The following is a 26989-nucleotide window of genomic DNA, read 5'->3' on the forward strand; positions in this document are numbered from 1 at the left end:
AAAAAAAAAGAGAGTGCAAGACTATGTGAGGCATCGGCAATCTAGCTCCGATGTCAGCTGCACTCTTTGGGCAGGCAGAAGGTCCACTTTCAAGGGATGGTTTGAAATGAGTCCGCTTTTCTTTTGTCCATGGGTTGTTTTCTTATATTACAACTCTGTGTAGCCTTAGCCAAAGGGCATTTACTTGTATGGCCGGCTTTTGTGAAGCCTAAACCATACAAGCCATTGTACTCGTAAACAATACGTTTCTGACCAGAGGTGTAAAATGAAACTCCTGGGCAGGATGCAAAAGCAATGTCTTGTCTCACATCCAATAGCTCTAAAGTTGTGATCTCACACACCAGCATGTGCAAAACCCATATTGGAGTTATTTAAGCCATAAACATAGAGTAATCTTCTATAGTGAGATATACAAAGTGATTGTCTTGCAGCAGCTATTTGTGGGGATATTCTGCATTTGGCGTCTGGTAGTCAAGAGCACAGTCCGCATCAGGTCTTTTATAGTAAGGCTAGAGCTACACACTGACTTTTTCTAGTAAGACTTTTTTCCATGGAGTAATCTAAACTCACTCCGTAATGTTCAAAGATTTACAAGCAAAAATGGCCATTAAAAAATCATCAACTGTCAGTTTTTCATGACCGTTTTCCATCAGTGTGTGTCCGAATTTTCATTCATTTCCAGTCCGTCTGTCTGTTTTGAATGGCCGTTTGCCATCAGTCTTTCGTTTGTCAGGGTTTTTTTTGTCCCAACTTCCTGAAAACACCACAGTGCTGCAATGCCCACTGTAGATAGTGCCCACATATAAGGCGCCATAGTGCCCATGTGGATAGTGCCACACACAGTTGGCGACGCGTTTGCGAATCTCTGGCCGGGTATTCCGCTTCTAGAGGGAGCCCCTGACGTCTCTGTCCATATATGGACCGTGACGTAAGGGACTCCCTCCAAGAGCGGAATCCCCGGCCAGAGCGTTGGCATCGCTCTAGCCGGGGATTCCGCTCTTGGAGGGGGTTCCTTACGTCACTGTCCATATATGGACAGAGACGTCAGGGGCTCCCTCTGGAAGCGGAATCCCCGGCCAGAGCTAAGCCTGTGCCACACATACTATGGCACTGGCTTAAAGGATCAGTACTGCCTTTGTAAGTCTACAGTGGTTGGCACTGAACTGGTTAAAGCTGGTTTCACATTTTGTGTGTTTGTTGCGTTTCAAAACAGTTTTTTCAATTTAACACACTTCTGCAAAATGACATGCCAGGATCGTCATGTTGTGGGGGTTGATGTATGGAGCCGGCGATTTTCGATACCAAAACGATACTTTGCCAACAGTAATAAAAAAAAAAAAAAGTTCTTCCATTTTCTGATGTGAGGCACGAGGTGTGATGAATTTTGAATGTGCCTCACATTAATAGTAATTAACCCCATCATGTTCCTCAATCATAATGGACAACATTGGGTTAATGTGTGAGGTACATGATGGGGTTAATCACTATTAATGTGAGACACATGGAGGTTTAAATTCATCACACCTCGTGCCTTCCATTAATAAGTGAAAGAAGTTTTTTTTTTTTGTTTTTTTTTATCGTGCACATCATAAATGACGCCAAAAATTTGTTGTGCTCGTTATTGATCACAGCATGCAGGGGAATAGCGGCAGAGATGAGAGGTTTTTCTGATCTCCGCCGTTAGAGCAGGACTGCGGCTGTGTAATACAGCCATTGCCCCGCTCCTGACAATTGTGCGCACGGTCAGAATGAAGCGATGCGGCCGGCGCTGCACTAATGAGCGCAGGCACTAAACACAGAAAATGGGGGTGTTTTGCAGTGCGCCCGCCGTGTTCTGTCTTCAGAGCCGCCGCTCATCAGTGAAGCACTGGTCGCATCACATCTTGCTGACCGTGTGCACTTGTCATGACTCAGGAGCGGGTTAATGACTGTATCACATAGCCGCATCCCCGTCCTCATACATTCATGTGTTAAAATGCTAAGCTTCGTATCGAGATACATGAAATAATGGTATTGAACTAACCGTTTGAGGGTGCGCGGTATCGAGACAGTATGGAAGTTCCGATGCTTCATGCATCCCTACTCTGTATTACAGCTGACACCCGGGACTAACGGCCAGGAACGTCTATCACGCTGTTCCCGGCCGTTTAACTACTTAACTGTCAATAGCGACCACAGCATTTAAGCAGTTAGAAAGAGAGGAGCGCCCCCCTCCGACAGCCCATCCACCCCCTGTGATGGGATCGCGGGGTGCCGATGGTTGTCTTGGCAGCCCGGGGGCCTAATTAAGGTCGCCAGGTCTGCATTCTGTCTGCCTCTGTATTAGTTTGCAGTGTATTGTACCAGCAATCTGACGCTGAATAGACATTGCGTCCTGGCTGGAGGTGTTGTCTATTCACTCTCAGGACACTTCAGTAAAGTTAATGAGTGAGTAAGTGACAGCACATCGTGATCTCGCAGGATCACGATGTCTGAGTACATGAATGGAGAGAAGTGTATGGCGCTGATTGATCAGCGCCATACACTTCTCTTTACAACGCCCACTTGGTCAAAAGTAAAAACATGTCCAGTTGGACATTAAGAAAGTCATTAGCAGAAATCTAAAATAGTTCATAATTTGCTCAAAATTGTTAGTTTTTCTAAATAAAAACCACTCTACATCACAGTGCCGATCACATTATGTAGGAGATAGGGCGCTTATAATGTGGTGACAGAGCCTCTTTAAAAGTTTAAAAAAAAAGAAAGAAATCCCCTTTTCCCATTTTTCCCCTAAAGTAATGTTAGAAAAAAATAAAAGTTAACATAACTGGTATCGCTACATCCGTAACAGCCCGAACTATTACAAAAGAACCTTACTTAACCCGCTCGGTGAACGCTGTAAAAAAAATAAAATAAAAACAGCCAAATTGCTGCCATCTTTGTTGCCCGAAAACATGAAATACCCCAAGATAGTACAAATATTGACTAAAGCTCGCCCTGCAAAAAATAAGCCCTAACACCGCTCAATCGATGGCATGTGGCGACACAAAACAATTTTATTTTAGCGTAGTCATTTTCGTTGATTTTCTGTTGCGTCTGTGCCCAATTGAATTCAATCTGGCTTCAAAACCTGCAATAGAAATCCAAGTGTTTCGACTTTTGTTTTGGAGTCGCAGCAAATGGATCATACTTACCCAGTAGTCTCTCCTTCTTCCTGTAGTCTGGCCTCCTGGGATGACGTTTCATCCCTTGTGATCGCTGCAGCCAATTACAGGCTACGTCATCCCAGGAGGCCGGACTACACGCACAGTAGAGGGAGGGGTAAGTATTATCATTTTCTTTGTTTCTTCCCAGCGCTTTTTTCCGCTGTGGAAATACACCGTGTTCCAAATTATTATGCACATTGGATTTAAGTGTCATTAACATTTAATTATTAGTTTTTCAATTAAACTCATGGATGGTATTGTGTCTTAGGGTATGTGCACACGATGAGAGGCTTTTACGTCTGAAAAGACAGACTGTTTTCAGGAGAAAACAGCTTCCTCGTTTCAGCCGTAATTGCTCCTCCTCGCATTTTGCGAGGCTTCTCTGACAGCCGTAAATTTTGAGCTGTGCTTCATTGAGTTCAATGTCCTGCACTTCTTTTGACGAGGCTGTATTTTTACGCGTCGTCGTTTGACAGTTTGTCTGCACAGTACGTCGGCAAACCCATTCAAATGAATGGGCAGATGTTTGCCGACGTATTGTAGCCCTATTTTCAGACGTAAAACGAGACATAATACGCCTCGTTTATGTCTGAAAATAGGTTGTGTGAACCCAGCCTTAGGGCTCTTTGGATCATTGTAATCAATCTCAGACACCTATGATAATTAGTTTGCCAGGTGTGCCCAATCAAAGGAAAACTACTTAAGAAGGACGTTCCACATTATTAAGCAGGCCACAGGTTTCAAGCAATATGGGAAAGAAAAAGGATCTCTCTGCTGCCGAAAAGCGTGAAATAGTGCAATACCTTGGACGAGGTATGAAAACATTGGATATTTCAAGAAAACGTAAGCGTGATCATCGTACTGTGAAAAGATTTGTGGCTGATTCAGAGCACGGATGGGTTCGTTCAGATAAAGGCATAATGAGGAAGGTTTCTGCCAGACAAATTAATAGGATTAGGAGAGCAGCTGCTAAAATGCCATTGCAAAGCAGCAAACAGGTATTTGAAGCCGCTGGTGCCTCTGGAGTCCCGCGAACCTCAAGGTGTAGGATCCTCCAGAGGTTTGCAAGTGTGCATAAAGCCATTATTCGGCCACCCCTAAACAATGCTCACAAGCAGAAACAGTTGCAGTGGGCTCAGAAATACATGAAGACTAATTTTCAAACCGTGTTGCTTACTGATAAGTGCCGTGCAACCCTGGATGGTCCAGATGGATGGAGTAGTGGATAGTTGGTGAATGGTCACCATGGCCCAACAAGGCTGCGACGTCAGCAAGGAGGTGGCGGAGTCATGTTTTGGGCTGGATTCATGGGGAGAGAGCTGGTAGGCCCCTTTAGGGTCCCTGACGGTGTGAAAATGCAGGGTTTATGACTGACCACTTTCTTCCGTGGTACAAAAAGAAGGACCTTGCCTTCTGTAGCAAAATTATCTTCATGCATGACAATGCACCATCTCATGCTGAAAAGAATACCTCTGTGTAATTGGCTGCTATGGGCATAAAAGGAGAGAAACTCATGGTGTGGCCCCCATGTTCCCCTGACCTGAACCCTATTGAGAACCTTTGGAGCATCCTCAAGCAAAATATCTATGAGGGTGGGAGGCAGTTCACATTAAAACAGTAGCTCTGGGAGGCTATTCTGACATCCTGCAAAGATATTCAAGCAGAAACTGTCCAAATACTCACAAATTCAATGGATGCAAGAATTGTGAAGGGGATATCAAAGAAGGGGTCCTATGTTAAAGAGGCTCTGTCACCAGATTTTGCAGCCCCTATCTGCTATTGCAGCAGATAGGCGCTGCAATGTAGATTACAGTAACGTTTTTATTTTTAAAAAACGAGCATTTTTGGCCAAGTTATGACCATTTTTGTAGTTATGCAAATGAGGCTTGCAAAAGTCCAAGTGGGTGTGTTTAAAAGTAAAAGTCCAAGTGGGCGTGTATTATGTGCGTACATCGGGGCGTTTTTAATACTTTTACTAGCTGGCCGTTCTGATGAGAAGTATCATCCACTTCTCTTCAGAACGCCCAGCTTCTGGCAGTGCAGACACAGCGTGTTCTCGAGAGATCACGCTGTGACGTCACTCACAGGTCCTGCATCGTGTCAGACGAGCGGGAACACATCGGCACCAGAGGCTACAGATGATTCTGCAGCAGCATCGGCGTTTGCAGGTAAGTAGCTACATCGACTTACCTGCTAACGCCGATGCTGCTGCAGAATCAACTGAAGCCTCTGGTGCCGATGTGTCCGACACGATGCAGGACCTGTGAGTGACGTCACAGATCTGCACTGCCAGAAGCTGGGCGTTGTGAAGAGAAGTGGATGATACTTCTCGTCAGAGCGCCCAGCTAGTAAAAGTATTAAAAACGCCCCGATGTACGCACATAATACACGCCCACTTGGACTTTTACTTTTAAACACACCCACTTGGACTTTTGCAAGCCTCATTTGCATAACTACAAAAATGGTCATAACTTGGCCAAAAATGCTCGTTTTTAAAACATAAAAACGTTACTGTAATCTACATTGCAGCGCCTATCTGCTGCAATAGCAGATAGGGGCTGCAAAATCTGGTGACAGAGCCTCTTTAACATGTAACTTGGCCTGTTAAGTTTTTTTTGATTGAAAGAGCTTTTGATTTCTGTAAATATGACCTCCTGATGCTGCAAATTCAACAAATTACCATTTTAGTTCTCTTTACAACCTTTAAAATGTTTTGATCTCTGTTGTGCATAATAATTTGAAACAGTGCATTTTGAGTTTTTTACTTCTAAAAAAAAATCTGTTCTCATTAGGAGATTTGTTCAATAAAATTTGCATTATACTCCAACGGTTGATTGCTTGAAGATTATACTGACTGTCATTAGCATCGACTATTTAGGAAAATCAGCGGAAAATAACATTTGCATAATAATTTGGAACGCGGTGTAGTTTGAAAAACCGCACCGGTACGACTCTTCAGACGGAATGTAGTGCATGTTCTAGGTCGGATAGGCTGTGGGGGTTTTTTTATTTTTTAACGCAGTGTATTTGACCCGTAGGATCCCGGCCTAAGGGTATGTTTACATGAGTCGTTTTGTGTAACGGTTTTTGCCGCAATCACAGTAAACTTTTGTTAAAAGTGGCTTTAGTCACACGACGGGTGTTAAAATCGGCTGTGCAAATTGGTTGTTTTTCACAGCCGATATGCACACGTGTAGGATCCGTTTTCAGTAAAGAAACGGCGGAGTGAATAGCCCCTTAGACATGTATGCATTTTAATGCAGCTGTGGGACAGGCGTTAACAGCCGATCATAGTTGTCATTTGAGTAAGCCCTAAGACTCTATTCGCACGACAAGGCCTAGGTGTCGGCCATTTTGGTCTGTTTTGCATCACTTTTGCATTTTTTTTAGTTGCGGGCCGTGTTTACGTTTTTATCGGCCGATTGTGACCCGTTTGGCATCTGATTTTCACTGTCCATTTTATAAACTAATGATTTGTCAATTTATTTTTTTTTAAGCTCCCTGGTTTGCCCCCATGTATGCAGTGCCCTCTGTAGATGATGCTACGTTGTCCTCTGTAGATGATGCTACGTTGTCCACTGTAGATGATGCTACGTTGTCCACTGTAGATGATGCCACGTTGTCCCCTGTAGATGATGCCACGGTGTCCCCTGTAGATGATGCCACGGTGTCCCCTGTAGATGATGCCACGGTGCCCTCTGTAGATGATGCCACGGTGCCCTCTGTAGATGATGCCACGGTGCCCTCTGTAGATGATGCCACGGTGCCCTCTGTAGATGATGCCACGGTGTCCTCTGTAGATGATGCCACGGTGTCCTCTGTAGATGATGCCACGGTGCCCTCTGTAGATGATGCCACGGTGCCCTCTGTAGATGATGCCACGGTGCCCTCTGTAGATGATGCCACACTGCCCCCCCTTCCCGTGGGTAGCGCCATTGGAGTGGAATCCCTAGTCAGAGTGTTTTCAACGCTCTGGCTGGGATTCCTTTCCTGGAGGAGCCCTGTGGCCCTGGCCGCGATTCCTCTCCTGGAGGAGCCCCTGACATTAATATATGGACAGTGACGTGAAGGGGGTCTTCCTGGAGCAGAACCCTTGCCAGAGCATTGGTTTAGATGGAGACTGTGTAATGCTTCATTTCTCCTGGGGTGGAGCTGCAGGGAAAATAAACACATGCTGCCGGGTCCCCTCCAGATTACATCTGATTGCTGGTGCCCCAGCAGCTGGTCATCCTGTATCAGCCCTTTATTTTAGCAGGGCTACAGTAAATTTACGTTTTTCAGTGATTACCCTGCAGGACACATCAGCAGAAAATAGCAGCCTGTATTCTCTCAATGCATTGCTGACGCTGGTTGTTGTATAAGGTCAGGTCAGCTGATCACAACAACCTCCGCTTCACTTATACTAATGTGTGACAGGAGAAGAAGCAACTCTCACACCATATTGCTGTCCGATAGTAATAAGGAGCATTAGAAGAGAGAAAACATGTACAATATTTATCTCTATACAGGCTTTTACACCACAGTATATTCCAGCAAATTGTAAAACTTTCATTCAATTCAAAATAGGAGTAATGAATTCCTAGTTTGACTCCCACAGATGGAGAGCTGAAATCTGAGCCAAAGATACCATAGATAAAATAATAAAAAAAAAGAGGATGTGATTGTTTTTTTGGGAAGACAACTAGTTTAGATGGAATGTAAAGGAAAGCAATAGTCCTAGTTGAGTTATGTAGTTTGAGGCAGTGCTAGGGAAGAGGAAATGTGGCTGCCAACATGTGACACCTGGAAGTATGAATGCTGCGTCAGTTATGAGGACAGATGCACCGGCCGTACCATTGTGATCTCCGAGCTAATGTTATTAGGTGGAAGGAAGTTGATCTCAATTGAGGGAAACTGTTTTATTTTAACCACTTAGCCTACTTCGCTTTATGATACATAGCAAGAAAGAATTAAGCATTGCAAGCATGATTTTAAATAATAGACTTGAAATATGTATAACTTTTATTTTATTTTAAATTTCTAGTAAGTTCCATTTTCTTAAATTTTTTTTTTCAATTCTTTAGGCTCTTTTCTTCTTTTGTGAATCGGCAGAATCATGGCTAGTGGTAAGTAATATATGTGTATTCTAGAATACAAACAAATAAAATGGAGAACCTCACATATTTGTCCTTGAAGTATGCATATTGGACTCATTTTATATATATATATATATATATATATATATATAATATATATATACGTCCTCACATTGAACAAGAGGGATTTACTGACAAAATAACATACGTTTGCTCCGTTTAGAAGAAAGCATTCAGCAAGCAAACACCTTGAAAAAATGTTGGTCAAGTAACTGGAAATATAGGGTAATCGTGCTACTTGTTTCAAGGTTTGACCAGTCATTTATGGCTAATTAAACTGCAAGCGGAATATTTAGCATTAAACATAAAAGGAGAATAAAGCATCATGTACCGTTAAAATCTGTACAAGACAAGTAAAATGCGTACCAGAAACATTTTACTAACTTGTTGAAACCCTAATTATACAAAGAAACAAATAGACATTCTTAAATAATTTGATGTCGATGTGTGCAAAAATCTATCTTCTGAATAGTTCAGGAAAAAAAATCCAGTTGAAATTCTTTCTGTCACTACTAGTGGGGCTCAATGCATATAAATTTGAGTCTGATGAGGGCTGTAAAAATGCATATGCAGATTTATTTTGATATGTTCCCACACTTTACAGCTTCTAAGACTAATGAAAAAATGTAGTTAGGCTTCATGAACACGGCAGTGCCCGCATTTTCGGCCCGTGCTCCCATACAAAGTACGGGAGCACGGACCGTAAAAAGCAAAAGATAAGACGTCCTATCTTTTGTGGTACACTTCTACGAACCCGGACACCTTCCCGTAAAGGAACGGGAAGGTGTCCATGGACAATAGAAGTGAATTGGTCCATAATTGCAGTCCAACGTTTTTCTACGGTCGTGTGCATGGGGCCTAACTCGTTTCAGCAAACTGTTGACTTGTCGTAGTGAGATGTCCGACGTTTTGATTGGTGGGGGTCCAGGTGCCAGCGGCTTCACGCATACTAGGGTTGCCGTTCGCAGCCAAAGAGGCAAAGTAATCGGGTAAGTGCTTCTGCCCATACGTTTTTCGGTTGGGGAATCGGCACCCGGACCTCAACTGATCAAAACTTCTGACATGTCACTATGACACGTCAACTGTTTGCTGAAACGACAGTCACTTTTTAAATTATTGTGCAAAATGGTAAGAAGTTAGAGTGCATGCCAGAGGATTTTTGGGCACCAGAGGCAGATCTGGGACTGAGAATGGAATTTTTCACTGTAATTGTCAAGTTAATGTGAGTAGCTGTGGAGACATGTCAGAGCCTAAACACTTGATCTAGTCCTAAAAAAAAGTCATTGCAATTAGATATATGTTTGATTCCAACTGTAATGTAGAATTGTGCAACTTAAACTATTTGTGTGATATAATTATCAAGACATTTTTTTTATAGATTCGAGTTTTCAAAATTTATACGCCTTTGATTTTAGTTTATGAAAGTGGCAATTATGTCATGATACAGTCAACTTGTTTCTATCTGTTCGAAAAGTAATCTGATACTGCCACTAAATCGGTTGCTGTTTTATTAATGATCATTCTGTCTATCTGCAGTATGGGTGCTGGTGGTGTATTGAATTTTTAAAAATCCAAAAGCTTCCAGTTTGGGATTGAGGAACATTATGCATATTATAAGTATGTGTACACACACATGTATGGCTTTTTATAAACGACACTTAAAATCTATGCGTTTTAAAAAAAGTAAAAAAAAAAAAGTGTTTTACATTATAAATGATTCATCGAAAATATGTAAGCCATGGAAGATCATTTAAAGCCATAAAAGAGGAACGGTTACCACAATGGGTCCTTTTAATAGTAGGACATCTTCCAGATGTCATTAAAACACAAAGTTAGTGGATGCAATTGCACAAACTAAACAGACTCCTGAAGTAGTGTTAGTTGGAGGACCAGAATGCTCACCACGTTTGCTAATGGACGTTTGGACTCCTTTTTTAAGCGTTTTTCAGGGGATAAAAAAAAAACCTTTTAACCCGAAATACTAAAAAATTAATTTCTCAATATACTCACCATTTAAGGCCCTTTTTTCACAGGCCAATGATCAGACAAATGAGCACTCATGTGAATGCTCTTTCACGATCACCAGTGTAAACAGGGCAGCAGTCAGCCAAACAAATGAGCAAACACTCGCTTGTCGGCTGATCACGTCTTTTATGCCGCATCTTGTTGGCAGCTCATCTTGTGTAAACCGAGGATGTGCTGTTGCCAAGATGCAAATGTATAGGGACGAGCGATCATATTAACGACCATTGCTCCACGGTTCTCTAGCTGCCTACTGTATTAATCTCACAGAATGTTAAAGAGACTCTGTCACCACATTATAAGTGCCCTATCTCCTACATAAGCAGATCGGCGCTATAATGTAGGTGACAGTCAGAGGCGTAGCTAAAGGCTCATGGGCCCGGGTGCAAGAATTCAGCTTGGGCCCCCCTACCCCTCCCCAGCACCACCATCATCATCAGACCCCTGCGAGCTCCTATGCCCAGACGCCTTGCCCAACAGCCCCCATAGAATAATGCCCCCACACAGTTAATGCTCCCATATCTGCCCCCACACAGTATAATGCCCCATAACGTATACTGCCCCCCATAATAGCCCCATACCGTGTAATGCTCCCCATATCAGCCCCCTATACAGTATAATGCCCCCATATGTGCATAATTACTTACCTATCCCCGTTCCCACGTCGAGTGGAGGATCCTTCGCCAACTCCGGTGTGTACTATGAGTGACTCGGCGCAGGCAGGCGCGATGATGTCGCTACATCCCGCCTGCCTGCGTCGAGCCGCCCACGGCACAGGGAATGCTGGATCAAGGAGATGTCAGCTCCTTGCTCCAGCATTGATTGGAACTGGGACCTCGGTGAGTGACTCACGAACCCCCAGGGGGACGCGATCCACAGTGTAGGGATGTCACGATACCAAAATTTGGACTTCGATACCGATACTTCGTTTACTTTGCCAACAGTAATAAAAATAAAAAAAAGTTCTTCCATTTTCTGATGTGAGGCACGAGGTGTGATGATGAATTTTGAATGTGCCCCACATTAATAGTAATTAACCCCATCATGTTTCTCGGTCATAATGGGTTAATATGTAAGATACATGATGGGGTTAATTACTATTAATGTGAGGCACATGGAGGTTAAATTCATCATCGCACCTTGTGCCTCACAATTAGGCCCCATGCACACGACCTTAAATAACCTCCGTTTTCACTTTCATTGAGCGCGGACACATTTCCGTAGCGCTACGGATGGGTGTCCGTGCCGTAGAAATGTTCAGAAAATTATGGAACATGTCCGTCCTTTTGCATTTTGCGGGCCGTTCTACCATACTTTGTATGGGAGCACGGCCCGAAAATGCGGATGGCAGTCGGTGGGCCGTGATTGCGGGCACGGTCGTGTGAATGGGGCCTAAGTGATAGAAAGCAATTTTTATTTTATTATTTTACAGAGTACACATCATAAATGATGCAAAAAAATAGTTGTGCAGGTTATTACGGGCGCGCCAATACCGATTATGTGAATGTTTTATGTATTGAGACTTATTTTAATGTTTATTATAAAAAAGGTGTATGTGTATTTTTTTTATTTAACATTACTTTGTTTTTATTTTATTTTTAAACTTCAATGTACTGGCCTATAGCTATATGCCAGTACATTAGCCTGTGTACTGATAGTACACAGGCAGTTGTTAGGACATACCTCAGTATGCCCTAACAGGAAATATGGTAGGACAGCCCTGGGGTCCTTCAATAGACCCTGGGCTGTCTGCCCATATATGGTATGTCCCTTAATCGCGTCACAGGAATTCCCTGTGATGCGATGCAGGGGCATCCCCCCTTCTCATTTTCCCCTGAATGCTGCAGTCCGCTTTGATCGCAGCATTCAGGAGAATAGCGGCGGAGATAAGACGTTTCTCTGATCTCCGCCGTTATAGAGCAGGGCTGCGGCTGTGTAATACAGCCATTGCCCCGCTCCTGATATAAGTGCGCGCGCGGTCAGCATGAGGTGATGCGGCCGGCGCTGCACTAATGAGCGGCGGTTCAGGCATTGAGGACAGAACATTGGGGTGTTTTGCAGTGCGCCCGCCATGTTCTGTCTTCAGTGCTGCCGCTCATTAGTGCAGCGCCGGCCGCATCACATCATCCTGACGGCGCGCACATGTCAGGACTCAGGAGCGGGGCAGTGACTGTATTACACAGCCGCAGCCCCGCTCTCATAGTCATGTGTACTATACTGTATTGTGCAGTTTGCGGTGGAGGAGGGGGGGGCTGTGATTTAACGCCCCCCCCCCCTCTCCACCGCAAACAACACACTACATTACAAGGCATCACAACACATTACATTACAATACATAACGTTACAACACAACACAATACATTACATTACACTGCAGCTTACCTGGAGTCCTCCGCACCGACTCGTCTGCTCTGTCCGGAAGTCGTGTCACGTGACAACACGGTCACATGGTACACTAAAGTGTACCATGTAACCGTAACCAGGAAGTGCCGGCTTCACGGCACAGAAGATTTAGTTAGAAAACATGCTGTATGGCAACGGGGGCCCGTAGGCCCCCCAGGCTTAGGGGCCCGGTCGCAAATGCGACCGCTGCGACCCCTATAGCTTCGCCACTGGTGACGGTAATGCTTTTTATTTAAAAAAAACAATCTATTTTCACCACTTTATTAGCGATTTTAGATTTATGCTAATGAGTTGCTTAATGCCCAAGTGGGCGTGTTTTTACTTTAGACCAAGTGGGCGTTGTACAGAGGAGTGTATGACGCTGACCAATCAGCCTCATGCACTCCTCTCCATTCATTTAGACAGCGCATAGGGATCCTGTTAGATCCTTATGTGCTGTCTTATACGAACACATTAACAATAGTGAAGTGTTTAGACAGTGAATACACATTCCACGGGATGTCTATTCACAATCTCTGCACTTCGTTACTGTGTCTGTGGTAGTTACAGCAGAGGAAGCCTAATCTCCCTGTAACCTGTCATCTACAGCGTAATCTCGCGAGATTACGCTTCCTCTGCTGTAACTACCACAGACACCGTAACGAAGTGCAGAGATTGTGAATAGACATCCCGTGGAATGTGTATTCACTGTCTAAACACTTCACTATTGTTAATGTGTTAGTATAAAACAGCACATAAGGATCTAACAGGATCCCTATGCGCTGTCTAAATGAATGGAGAGGAGTGCATGAGGCTGATTGGTCAGCGTCATACACTCCCCTGTACAACGCCCACTTGGTCTAAAGTAAAAACACGCCCACTTGGGCATTAAGCAACTCATTAGCATAAATCTAAAATCGCTAATAAAGTGGTGAAAATAGATTGTTTTTTTTTTAAATAAAAAGCACTGCTGTCACCTACATTATAGCGCCCATCTCCTTATGTAGGAGATAGGGCACTTAAAGAGGCTCTGTCACCACATTATAAGACCTGTGCCACATTGTGGGCATAGACAGCGGAAGGCCCTGTGCAAGAGAAGTATGTGGACCCAATTCTGCCTCTCCTAATTTTTGAATAGCGAGAGACTCATTACTTCTATAGAACTTATTAGTTTCCTTTTATTCTTACTAGGTTCTAAATTCTGTGCTGATTAATCTCTTAGCATATCGTCATACGGGTTGAAAGTCTGTTTTTATTTTAAAGAACTTGTAATCCCCTGCTTTCCTTCACATAGCCATAGGATTTAAAGAGACTCATGTCTCCTGACATATTTGTTATAGTGAATACTTGTTTCCGCATGAAATAACAATTCTCCTTTCATAGAACTGTGTTGTACCGTTCCTCTGTTATTTCTTCTACAAATTTATGAAAAAATTGTCGTCCAGGTGCAATGTCCGTGTGTGGGGAGTTGGGTGGTTAAAAAGCCAAATGGCACAAAGTTCAATTTATTTATACATTTCCAGGAGGAATAACAGAGGAATGGCCCACAGCAGAGTTCTAAAAAAAAATGCACCACAGGGGGGTAAGCAAGTATTTTCTAAAACAGACAGGAGAGCTGACAGGTGCTCTTTAAAGGGGTTTCCCTCTTTAACAATTTGACGTATCGCTAGAATATGCTTCAACTACGGGCAGACCTAGTGAAGTGGCCTCTAAGACCAGGTTCCCAGGTAGCGTAAGCGCTGCAGAATTTCCAAAACTGAATTGTGTATGGAAATTCCGCAGCGTTTACAGTAGCAGCAAAGTGGATGAGATTTAGAAAATCTCATGCCCACTCTGCGGAAAGAAAACGCTGCGTAAACGTTAATAAATTGACCCGCTGGTGCGGAATTTAATTCTGCAGCATGTCCATTTATGCTGCGTTTTTGTTGATTTTCTGTTGTGGGTTTTCCCTATTGAATTCAATGGGGATGGAAAACCTGCAACCGAAAGCAAAGTGTTGCGACTTTTGCAGAGTAATCGCAGCGATTATGCCTCAAATATAGCAACTCCGGAAAAAATATATTAATTCTTACTCAGAACGCCCTCCTACTTCCAGCAGTCCGACCTCCTGAGATGACGTTTCGTCCCATGTGACCGCTGCAGCCAATTACGTGCTGCATTGTTAAATGGCCTGCAACGTCATGGTAAGGGGCCGGACTACGCGCAGAGAAGATGGAGGGGGTAAGTGAGCGATTTCTTCCGCAGCTGAAATTCTGTTAAAAACAACGCATCACAATCTGGTTCAATTTTTCGGACGGAATATACTGCGGATTAGGATTAGGATTTTTTTCTGCACAGTGGCACTCCCAATCCTGTGCTATACAAGGACTGCAACTCGGTCCAATCACTTGAATGGAACTTTGTTGCAGTTCTCTTACAGTGACTGGTTGGGAGCAGCGCTGTACAGAGAAAATTCTGAATATGATGCAGGGTCTCCGTTCTAATGATCCGTAAAGGCCTAAGTGGTTGCACAGCCACTGATAAGTTATGAAATAACCTTTAGCCCAGTAAGGCCCCATGCACACGACTGTAGATTTTGTCCGTAATTGCGGACCGTAATTACGGACGAAATCTACGGCAATACACGCCAGTTACTGCACTGCACTTTATTTCATGTGAGTAAGGCCTCATGGACACGACCGTATTTTTTCCCACCCGTAAATACTGGCGTAAATACGGGTCCGGTGTCGCACGTATTCGACCCATTTTGCACCAGTGTTTACGGGCCCGTGCCTGTAAATATGGGTCCGGTGTCACCCGTATTCCACCCGTATTTACGGGCATGTTTTTGGCTGCAAAATTACACTGCACTAATCGGCAGCCCTTCTCTCTATCAGTGCAGGATAGAGAGAAGGGACAGCCCTTTCTGTAATAAAAGTTAAAGAAATTCATACTTATCCGGCCGTTGTCTTGGTGACGCGTCCCTCTCTTCACATCCAGCCCGACATCCCTGGATGACGCGGCAGTCCATGTGACCGCTGCAGCCTGTGATTGGCTGCAGCGGTCACATGGGCTGAAACGTCATCCAGGGAAGTCGGGCCGGATGTCGAGAGGGACGCGTCACCAAGGCAACGGGCGGGAGACCGGACTGGAGGAAGCAGGAAGTTCTCGGTATGTATGGACGTCTTTTTTATTTTTATTTTTTTTTACAGGTTGCTCTATTATTCTGATCGTAATTCTCTGTCCAGGGTGCTGAAAGAGTTACTGCCGATCAGTTAACTCTTTCAGCACTCTAGACAGTGACTATTTACCGACGTTGCACACACACGTAGCCACCCGTCATTACGGGAGCTCCATAGACTTCTATGGGCTGCCCGTGCCGTTATTACGGCCTGAAATAGGACATGTTCTATCTTTTTTAACAGCACGGGCACCTTCCCGTAAGAAAACGGGAAGGTACCCGTGGCCAATAGAAGTCTATGAGCCCGTTATAACCCGATAACGGGTGTTTTTACGGTCGTGTGCATGAGGCCTAAGAGTTTAATCTTTTCTTTTCCTGGCAAGGTTTCAGTATTATATGCATGCATATTTGATGTCAGAGGTTTTTCAAGGTGGTGATTCAATATACCTCTATTGTGATATGTACTGAGCTCCAAGTTTTGTTATTTGATACTTTGATCATACAAAGCCAATGAATGACAATAAATTCTTATGATGTTTGTATCATTTTAATGCTTTCCTTTTTTAGCATGTAGTTTTGCAATCTCCCCAAGGCCTCATTCACACATCCGTATTACAACTCTGTGTTATATCCATAGCCTGCTATGTGCTTATGAGTCTCTGTGAGAAACAAAAGGTGGCATTCTGCACCTCTCTCTTAGGCCTACAAAATGATCCTGGGGTATGTTAAACCACTGCTAGCCTGGTACCTACTTACCCAGACTTATTTTTGTAGGCCCAGGAGAAGTGAGTCTCCTATTGCACAGGTGTAAAGCTTCGTATAGGGACCCATCAGTATGAGGTCGTCTTGTCATGGCAGATGGGCTTACACAATTTGATCAGTGTGTGCTAGGAACCTCACATTTTAGTATAGTAAATTAAGCAGTAATGCAATGTTGGCATAGATCTTAGTGTCTGCAGATTGCTTCTGCATCTCCATAATTATATCCTAGCGATATGCCATAACTTTCTAACTCTCAGCCCAGGGTTGCGTGCTGTACTTATGAGCCTAATGTGCGGCCTATTGGCCCCATAGGCAAATTGCTATGGTGCAGCTGCCTTCTCCAGGGTAATGATCAGGCACAAAGGCTCTTGTATGCTGATCTTTCCTATCTGAAAAAGTTGTGATGTTTGTTTGTCTATGTTTATATAAAGGTATCTGTGTATAGGCTTTTTTTTAAATGTCTGTGTCCCCTCCATATGTATTTTGCCAAAAACAAGAACCAATGTCATAAGATCTGTTCTGTAATTTTTTTTTCCCCAGTCTTTTCTTTATTCACCCTGTTTTTAGCTAAACACAATGTATGGAGAAATACTGGTCACAAATACAGCTGTGTAAAAACAAAAAATTAAAGTGGGTGTGATTGTGCCTACTCCTTGATCTGGCCCTGACTGGAGACTATGTACTGCCCTTTGTTGGTGCCACCACAATATGTTGGGTTGACCACCGTTTCCTTAAATGGAGAAGTAGGGTTTACACACATTCCGCAGTGGAACCTTTTTAAAATTGGAGAAGTTTGCAGATCCATGAGAGTGGGGTTTACTAGACCTCATTTACCAGCCTTGTTTTGTACTTTGTGGTAGATTTTTGGTGCATAACCTGCACCCAATATGCTACGGGTGAATGTGACCTAATGGAAAGCTTTAGGCCTCATGCACACAAACGTGCTTTTGTGGCCACAATTCCCCCGGGCGAATTGCGGCCCCATTCATTCCTATGGGCCCATTCACATGACCGTGGTTTTCATGGTCCGTGCATGGCCCAGGGGCCCGCACCGCAGAAAGAGCGGGCAAGTCTTATTACGGCCGTATTCTGAGGTCCGGGCTCATTGAAAATAATGGCCGCGGCCATGTGCACGGCCCACGATTTGCGGGCGGCTCGCAGCTGTCACTCCGTGGCCGGCAGACCCGGAAATCTCGGCCGTGCACATGGCTACAGTTGTGTGCATGAGGCCTTCTGCTTCTCCTCTTGTACTTGTTGTTAATACATCAAATACTTTGTTAGTTGCTGTGAAAACGCTAGTCAGTGCTGAGTGTGAGATGGCATTAATAGCTGTAAGTTAGCGCTAATATGTATGCAACCTAAGGTTAATTCTAATCGATAATTCTACTTTTACAGTCTGGAAGATCCATATCTGATGTGGTAGAAAACACATTCAGAAGATGAATATACTGTATTTTCTATCTGTAAAGGAAGTGATTTAAGGCCCTTTTACAAGGGCAGATCGTTTGAATAAGCACTCCTACAAGCTCTTGTTTCTCTCCATTTGTGCCACCGAAAGAATGATAGTTTGTCTACACCAAATCTCCATGTGTAAACCGTATTAACCCCCTCCTGACTGCAGCATTTTTCAGATTTTCATTTTTTTCCTCCCCACCTTCCAAAAGCCATAACTTTTTTTTTGTTTTTGTTTCCGTCAATATAGCCCTATAAGGGCTTTGCGGGATGGTACCATATATTGTACCATATAATGTACTAGGGAACAGGAGAAAATTATTTGTGGGGTGGAAAATTAAAAAAACAGCGATTCGTCCATTGTTTTTTGCGCTTGATTTTTACGGCGTTCATAGACATTTTAAACGACATATTGAATTTATTCTGTGGGTCAATATGGCTACGACGATACCAAAATTATATAGTGTTTTTTTTTAAAATATATAACTGCTTATGGAAGGAAAAAACGAACTGTAAAAAAACATTGTGTCGCTAAATTTGGAGAGCCATAACTTTTTACATAGATTTGAGCGGTATGATGGCATATTTTTTGTGGGATGAGCTGGAGTTTTTAATGGCACCATTTTGGGGTACATGCAAGTTTTTCATCACTCTTTTTATTTTAATTTTTTTGTGGGAGATGAGATGACCAAAGAACAGCGATTCTGGCATTTTCCATTTTTTACTTATTTATTTTTTTTTACGCCGTTCACAGTGCATGTTTAATGTTATATTGTAATAGTTCAGACTTTTGGGCTATGTTCACACGGAGTATTTTGCAGGAGGAATTTCTGCCTCAAAATTCCGTTTGGAACTTTGAGGCAGATTTTCCTCTCCCTGCACGCCGATTTTCGCGCCGTTTTTCGCCCGCGGCCATTGAGCGCCGCGGGCATAAAACACAGTGAAATACGCTTTCTCTGCCTCCCATTGAAGTCAATGGGAGGTCAGAGGCGTAAACGCCCGAAGATAAGGCATGTCGCTTCTTTTTCCCGCGAGGCAGTTTTACTGCTCGCGGAAAAAGACGCCGACGCCTCCCATTGAAATCAATGGGAGGCGTTTTCGGGCCGTTTTTGCCGAGTTTTGCGACGCGGTTGCCGCATAAAAAAACTCGACAAAATACTCCGTGTCAACATAGCCTTACAGACTTTTTTTGGGTAAAAAAAAATAATAAGCTTTATTTAACTGACTTCTGTTTGTCACTCACTTATTTTCAGAGAGTTAAGCTGCAGAGCAAAGCCAGAGATGTCAGGTGTTCATATGCTGCTAGCTCTGCCCACTCCTCACTAATTGTTGGTGATAAATGTTAACCTTGGGAATTACCCCTTTAAGGCAGGATCAGACTACACAGTGTAGTTGTAGTGTGTTACCAAGAAGACACAACTCTGCATATAAAATGCAGACACAAAACTAGGATTTTTTTTTGTAATTAAAGGGGTTTTCCCATTAGGGACATTTATGGCATATCTACCTCTGGGACCCACACCTATCTCTAGAACGGGGCCCCCTAAACCCTGTTCTACATCTGTGTTCCGGCTGACGCGTGTGATTCCCGACCACGAAGAAGAAAACTGCATAGTAAATCGCATTTACGTAAACAGTGTAGCATGTGAGCTACGATGTTTCCGTAGTTACCATTCAGTTCTATGGGACTTAAGCAAACAGCGTCAAGAATCGCATGTGTCAGCCAGAGCATAGAGAGGTAGAACGGGGTTTAGGGTGTCCCATTCTAGAGATAGGTGCAGGTCCCAGAGGTGGCCCCTGCATCTGACATGTATGGCATATCCTGTGGATATCAATAAAGAGGAAGAAACCGCAACACTCCAGTAGAAAAGTTTGGAGTGCTGCATTTTCTTCCTCTTTTATTTGGATTTACTATTTCCACTGGACCAGGCTTATCTGCTGCGAGCACCCCCCTGATATTCGGATCCATATGTGAACCGGATGGTCTGATTGCTGACTGTGCTACTGATATGAATTTTCTCTGTTGTATATCCTGTGGATATGCCATAAATATAAAGAGGCTCTGTCACCACATTATAAGTGCCCTATCTTCTACATAATGTAATCAGCGCTGTAATGTAGATTACAGCAGTGTTTTTTATTTAGAAAATAGCAATTAGACCTACCGGTAATTGTATTTCCAGGAATCCATCATGACAGCACTACAGGAGGTTGCCCTCTTGACCTCTGTAGGGACAGGAAGACAGAGAGGTTAAAAGGCCCCTCCCACCACCCACTTGCCAGTGTTTTTCAATTACTACACCAGGATGGATGCAACCCTATTTTATTTCTAGGGATAATAACTGACATGTTAAATGCACAAATCAGAATTCAATAAGGGAGGGAATATAATGGTGCTGTCATGATGGATTCCTGGAAATACAATTACCGGTAGGTCTAATTGCTATTTTCCAGTACATCCCTCATGACAGCACTACAGGAGCAATACCAGATTATAATGCTCAGGGCGGGACTATGGATTGGAGGACTTTCCGTCCAAAACTTAAATCCGTATCGGACAGCACATCGAGTCTATAATGTTTGTAAAACGTATGATGGCTTGACCAAGTGGCAGCTTTGCAGATTTGGTCAATAGAGGCTTCTCTTCTTTCTGCCCAGGATGCCGAGACTGCCCTTGTTGAATGGGCTCTGATGCCTTGTGGGGCACATAGTCCTTGGGACTTGTAGGCTTCTTGTATGGTGGTTTTTACCCATCTCGCTAGAGAGCCTTTTGAGGCTTTCTTTCCTCTATTCTTTCCCCCGAATAGGACAAATAGATTTTTATCTCGTCTCCAGGAGGAGGTTCTATCCAGATACTGAAGAATTGTTCGCCTGACATCCAGGCAATGGAATTTTTCTTCCTGTTGGTCTTTTGGATCTGGATAAAAGGAAGGTAGAATTATTTCTTGTTCTCTATGGAAAGCGGTAGATACCTTTGGAATAAATGAGGGATCCAGCTTTATGATGATCTTATACTCTTGTACTTTTAGGTACGGTCCTATGATTGACAGAGATTGGATTTCTCCAATCCTTCTTGCTGAAGTAATAGCGACTAAGAATGCAGCTTTTAGAGTTAAAAAATGCATACTAATTTTGTCGAGCGGCTCAAAGGGGGGCTCACAAAGAGTCGTTAACACCACATTCAAATCCCAGGTAGGAACTGATTTCTTTAGGGAAGGTTTCAGTTTAGAGACCGCTTGGGTGAATCTTCTGATCCACCGATGTTCAGCCAGAGGAGTGTTAAAAAAATTACCTAAGGCTGAAATCTGTACCTTTAAGGTACTAGGGCTAAGTCCTTTTTTGAATCCCGATTGTAAAAAATCTAGGATTTTTGCAATGTTGGGAGAAAAGGGATCTGGTCCTGGGATTCCATGCCAGGAACAGAATTTCTTCCAAATCTTTTGATAGATTTTTGAGGTAACTTCTTTATGACTTGATAAGATAGTTGAAATTACCTCGTCTGACAGACCGTGGTTCCTCAAGATCTGCCTTTCAGGATCCAGGCTGACAATTTCAGAGTCTCTATTCCCTGGAAGAATAAGGGACCCTGGGAGAGAAGATTCTCCTTGACTGGGAGCATGATAGGATCTTCCAACGCTAGGTATTGTACGATTGGAAACCAACTTCTTTTCGGCCAATAGGGAAGAATAATGATGAGCTTTGTCAAATCTTCCTGGATTTTTCTTAATACCATTGGTATTAGAGGAAACGGAGGAAAGGCATAGGCCAGATCCATGTCCCAGTGTTGGGACAATGCATCTACTCCCAATGGGTTGTCTCTGAGATTTAGGGAGAAGAATGTCTCTACTTGAGTGTTTTTCCTCGTGGCAAACAGGTCTATTTGTGGATAACCCCAATTTCGGGTTAGGCAACGAAAGACTTCCTTGTTTAGGGACCATTCTCCTGGGTCTACTTTTTCCCGACTCAGGAAATCTGCTGATAGGTTCTCTGAGCCTTTTAGGTGGACTGCCGTGACTGATAGGACGTTTTCTTCTGCCCAACTGAAAATTTGTGCAGAGAGGCCCTGAAGAAGAGTGTGTCTTGTTCCCCCTTGATGGCGAAGAAAGGACACTGCTGTCGTGTTGTCCGATAAAATTCTTATATGCTTCCCTTTTATGGTGGGTGAAGCTCTTATAAGTGTCTCCCATACAGCTCTTAGTTCTTTGAAGTTTGAAGACATCATCTTCATTTGCTCAGTCCATGTGCCCTGAAAGTGTTGGTCTTGGATTACTGACCCCCAGCCGTGTTTGCTGGCATCTGTGGTAATCACTACATAAGGAGAAGTTCTCCAGGGGACTCCCTTGTCTATGTTGTTTGTGCAGAGCCACCACAGGAGAGATGATTTCACAGTCTCGGAAATTTGCATTTTTAAATTCAGGGAGTTTTGTTTTCGATCCCACCGGGACAAGATCAGATTCTGTAAGGGTCTGGAGTGAAATTGGCTCCATGGAATAGATTGGATGCAAGATGTCATCATTCCCAACATCCGCATACATTCCCTTATGGAACAGGCGTCTTTCCCCCAAAATTTTCTTACTTCTGCCAGTAGGAGTATTTGTTTCTCTCTTAGGAGGAAGGAATGTTGAAGGGAGGAGTCTAGCAGTACTCCTAAGAAGACCTTCTGTTTCTGGGGAGGAAGACTCGACTTCTGAAAGTTGATTATCCATCCCAATTTTTGTAGTAGGGAAAGAACCTGTGACTGATGACTGACTAAGATAGCAGGAGTATCTGCTGTCAACAAGAAGTCGTCTAGATATGGGATAATTACTATACCTTGACTTCTTATGAATGCCATGATCTCTGCCATAATTTTTGTAAAAATTCTGGGGGCGGAGGAAAGGCCGAAGGGGAGGCAGACAAACTGGAAGTGGAGAATGGAAGGACCGTCCTGAATTGCGAATCTGAGGAATCTCTGGTACGCGGGGTGGATAGGAACGTGATAATACGCATCCTTTAAATCGATCGTACACATTGATGCCTCTTCCCTTATTAGAGGAATAGTCGATCTGATAGACTCCATCTTGAATTTCCGATAATTCACCCATTTGTTTAGGAACTTCAGGTTGATTATTGTCCTGTAGGAACCATCTGGTTTTTTGACCAAGAAGATTTTCGAATAGTGACCCTTGCATATCTCGTTGTGGGGAACTGGGGAAATGGCTCTCAATCTGAGTAATTTCTGGACGTCCTGGATAAGTACCTGATGAAGATCTTTTGCTTGGTACTGGGTTATTAGGAATTTCTCTGGAGGAATGGAGGAAAATTCTATTTTGTATCCTTCTTCTATTATCTTTAGAACCCAGGGGTTCTGGGTTATTCTCGACCATTCGGGATAAAATTGTAGGAGTCTTCCCCCCACACTCTTGGCGTCATTGCTTTGAGGGCTGGAATGAATTATTTGGGTTAAGGAGATATCCTCGACCCCTTTTCCCTTTGGGGTAACTCCAGCGACCGGACTTCCCTTTCCCGCTGTAGTTCTGTGAAGTAGGATCCCTCTGTTGGCGAAATCTTCCAAATTGAGGGGGTTTTTTTGGTTTCTCTTCAGGAAACCCCTTTTTTCTATCCGTTGCACTCTCCAGTATGTTATCAAGGAGAGGACCGAACATCAGAGACCCTGTAAATGGGATAGAACACAACTTGTTTTTGGACTTAGTATCTCCTGACCACATTTTGAGCCATAATGCTCTTCTAGCAGCATTTGAGAGAGCCCCATTCCTGGCAGCAAATCTAATAGATTCTGCTGAAGCGTCTACCAAGAATCCGGTTGCCATTTTTAGTAACGGTAGAGATTCTAGTAGCTCTTGTCGTGATGTCTTCATCATCAGATGGGTCTCTAGCTGGTTTAGCCATATGAACATTGCTCTTGCTACTGATGTGGCCGCGATATTAGTTGAGATCAAGGCAGAGGAAGATTCCCACGCTCTTTTTAGTAGTCCGTCTGCCTTTCGATCCATGGCGTCCCTCAACTGAGAGGAATCTTCAAAGGGGATTGCGGTTTTTTTAGCAACCCTGGCGACTGGGACATCTACTTTTGGGATTTCATCCCAAGGCTTAGTGTCCTCTGGATCAAAGAGAAGTCTGTTCTTAAAATCTCTTGAAATGAAGAGCCTTTTTTCTGAATCTTCCCATTCAGTTGTCACCATTCTTTTAAGATTTTCGTTTACCGGAAAAACCCTTGTTTTCTTTCCCGTTAGACCTCCAAACATCTCATCCTGGATGGTATGTGGTTGGTCCACTTCGGGAATATCCATAGTTTCCCGTATTGCTTGAATTAGGGTATCAGACATCTCGGAAGAGAAGAAAATTTTTTTCTCTTGAGTGGAAGAAGTTGAAGGTAAGAGTTCGTCTCTTTCTTCTAACTCATCTTCCGATAGGTAATAGCACTCCTGTTCAGAGTCCGACCCCTGAGAAGGAGGCCAATATTTTTGATCCACTTCAATCCGTGGTCTTTTTGCCCGGGAGTGTGAGGGAGTTTCTTGCGGAGGGGCGAGGGAGGCTACTGACTGACCCACTTCCTCACGAATCATAGTCCTAAGTTCGGACATGAACGTTGGTTGTTCCTCCTTTAGTATTTTGGCAATACAATCCTGACACAATTGTTTTTTATGGGACTCTGGCAATTTTTTTGCACAAGTCGCACATTTTTTAACCTTCTTTTTATCAGTTTGTCTCTGAGAGAAATCTTTTTCCTAGAGAAAACAGAAGGTAGGTAAAGTATGGTGTACATACATAAGGGGTCATACCCTTCCCCAAGGGTGAGACTCACGTGACCCTGGGACATATCTGGAGTTCCATCAGGACGAGGAAGTTCCATATCGCGACAGGTAACAGGCAATGCAATATGCAAACCACAAATAATAAATCCAAGTTAGAGTTATCAGCTCTAACTACATACCTGTGCGTGTCCCTTTAAATGCGGGCGTTTTGAATTTCCCGCCTTCCAAGATGGCCGCGGACCGGAAGTAGCCCGACGTCATATCCGGTCGGCTATTCGTCCAGCGTGTACCTGGAGTGCAGCCGCCATAGCCGGCGCTAAGGCTTGCTATGCGGTGCAGCGAGGATCCCTGCCGGTGCGTCCATGCCTATGGAGCTGCCGGTCCCCGCCTGGTCCGCGGTCCGGCCGAAGCCTGCTTGGGAAACCCCAGCCCCCACACACTACCAGAACCCTGCCTAGGATTCCTCCGGTAGGTGTCTTAGGGAGGGAGCTAAGGGACTCGTCGTATGAGGGGTGTTAGTCTGGGCTTTAGGGGGAAGAGAAGGGGGAGTGCACGGACCCCCCGATCTTGCCCCCTGCCCGAGTTTTTTCCTGCACTAATACAGGAGCGACGCTCTCTGCTCCTGACCCTTGTGGGGACAGGAAGAACACTGGCAAGTGGGTGGTGGGAGGGGCCTTTTAACCTCTCTGTCTTCCTGTCCCTACAGAGGTCAAGAGGGCAACCTCCTGTAGTGCTGTCATGAGGGATGTACTGGAAAAACTATAAATTTTGACCGTTATGAACTATTTTAGATATATGCTAATGACTTTCTTAATAGAAAACTGGGTGTGTTTTTACTTTTTGACCAAGTGGGCATTGTGGAGAGAAGTGTATGACGCTGACCAATCGGCGTCATACACTTCTCTCCATTCATGTAATCAGCACATAGTGATCCTGCGTTGTTCACGCTGTGCTGTCACATACTCACACGTTAACGTTACTGAAGTGTCTTGACAGTGAATAGACATCGCTTCCAGCCAGGACGCGATGTCTATTCACAATCCCGACACTTCGGTAACGTTTGTGTGGGACTTAGCTTACAGCGAGATCACGCTTGCTGTGCTGTAAGCCCCACACAAATGTTACCGAAGTGTCGGGATTGTGAATAGACATCCTGTCCTGGCTGGAAGCGATGTCTATTCACTGTCAAGACACTTCAGTAACGTTAATGTGTGAGTATATGACAGTACATAGTGATCCTGCGTTGTTCACGATGTCTGATTACATGAATGGAGGGAAGTGAATGACGCTGATTGGTCAGCGTCATACATTTCTCTTTACAACGCCCACTTGGTCAAAAAGTAAAAACACGCCCAGTTGTCTATTAAGAAAGTCATTAGCATAAATCTAAAATCGGTTATAACTCAAAATTGATCGTTTATCTAAATAAAAAACACTGCTGTAATCTACATTAGAGCCTATAAGGTGTGGGGTACAATTAACACAATATATGTAGCAGAGAAAGAATAACAACCTTTATTGAAGAAATCACAAACATTAAAAGATGAGTCATGCAAAGCAAGAGAATAAAAACGTTCATCTGATGCCAGAGATATAGGTACATAATGGGTGGGATTACACATGTAGATAGTATTAGCAGCTGTGTTAGAGCAGACAGACTATACAATTGAGATGCAAGTCAATTAATGTATACAGAGACAGCAATGCAAAGCAAAAGTATATATAGGTATCGTAACTCACAAAACAGTGCAAGCTTGATGGTAAAGTCTCTATTCAAACAAATGCTGACAGTCTTATGCCCAAAAACTTAGAAGTTTAGCAGTACCACTCTGAGTATGATTTTAAACAAAGCAGCATAGGAAAGCAGGTGTAGCTAGTCACATACCCATGGTGATATCTCGGCCAAGAGAGATCGTCAGACCCGACGCGCGTTTCGGCGGGATGCCTTCGTCCGGGGGTGGTGTCTCTCCAGCTGAGGTCACCCTTTTAAAGAGTCCTTAGTCCAATCGAGTGTATGCAAAAACAGGTGGTACGTATGGAGGAGATTGTAACATCGGCGTCATGTGCCAGGCAAGGAGATGGCCGCTGGAATACTTCCGGTCCCACGTCATCAGAGAAGGGGCGGGACGCCGGCGA

General features: G+C 43.8%; 1 protein-coding gene across 1 annotated transcript in view; it reads left to right on the forward strand.

Annotated features, from left to right (window-relative positions):
* PRRG1 (proline rich and Gla domain 1) overlaps window positions 1-26989 on the forward strand; it is a 63731-nt gene that overhangs the window by 4410 nt on the left and 32332 nt on the right. Inside the window, exon 2 of the mRNA XM_075850334.1 lies at window positions 8249-8290. Within this exon, the coding sequence (XP_075706449.1) occupies window positions 8281-8290 (10 nt within the window). The 5' untranslated portion in view covers window positions 8249-8280. The remainder of the gene's footprint in view (window positions 1-8248; window positions 8291-26989) is intronic.

The sequence above is a fragment of the Rhinoderma darwinii genome, chromosome 2 (assembly GCF_050947455.1).
Source record: "Rhinoderma darwinii isolate aRhiDar2 chromosome 2, aRhiDar2.hap1, whole genome shotgun sequence".
NCBI lineage: Eukaryota > Metazoa > Chordata > Amphibia > Anura > Rhinodermatidae > Rhinoderma > Rhinoderma darwinii.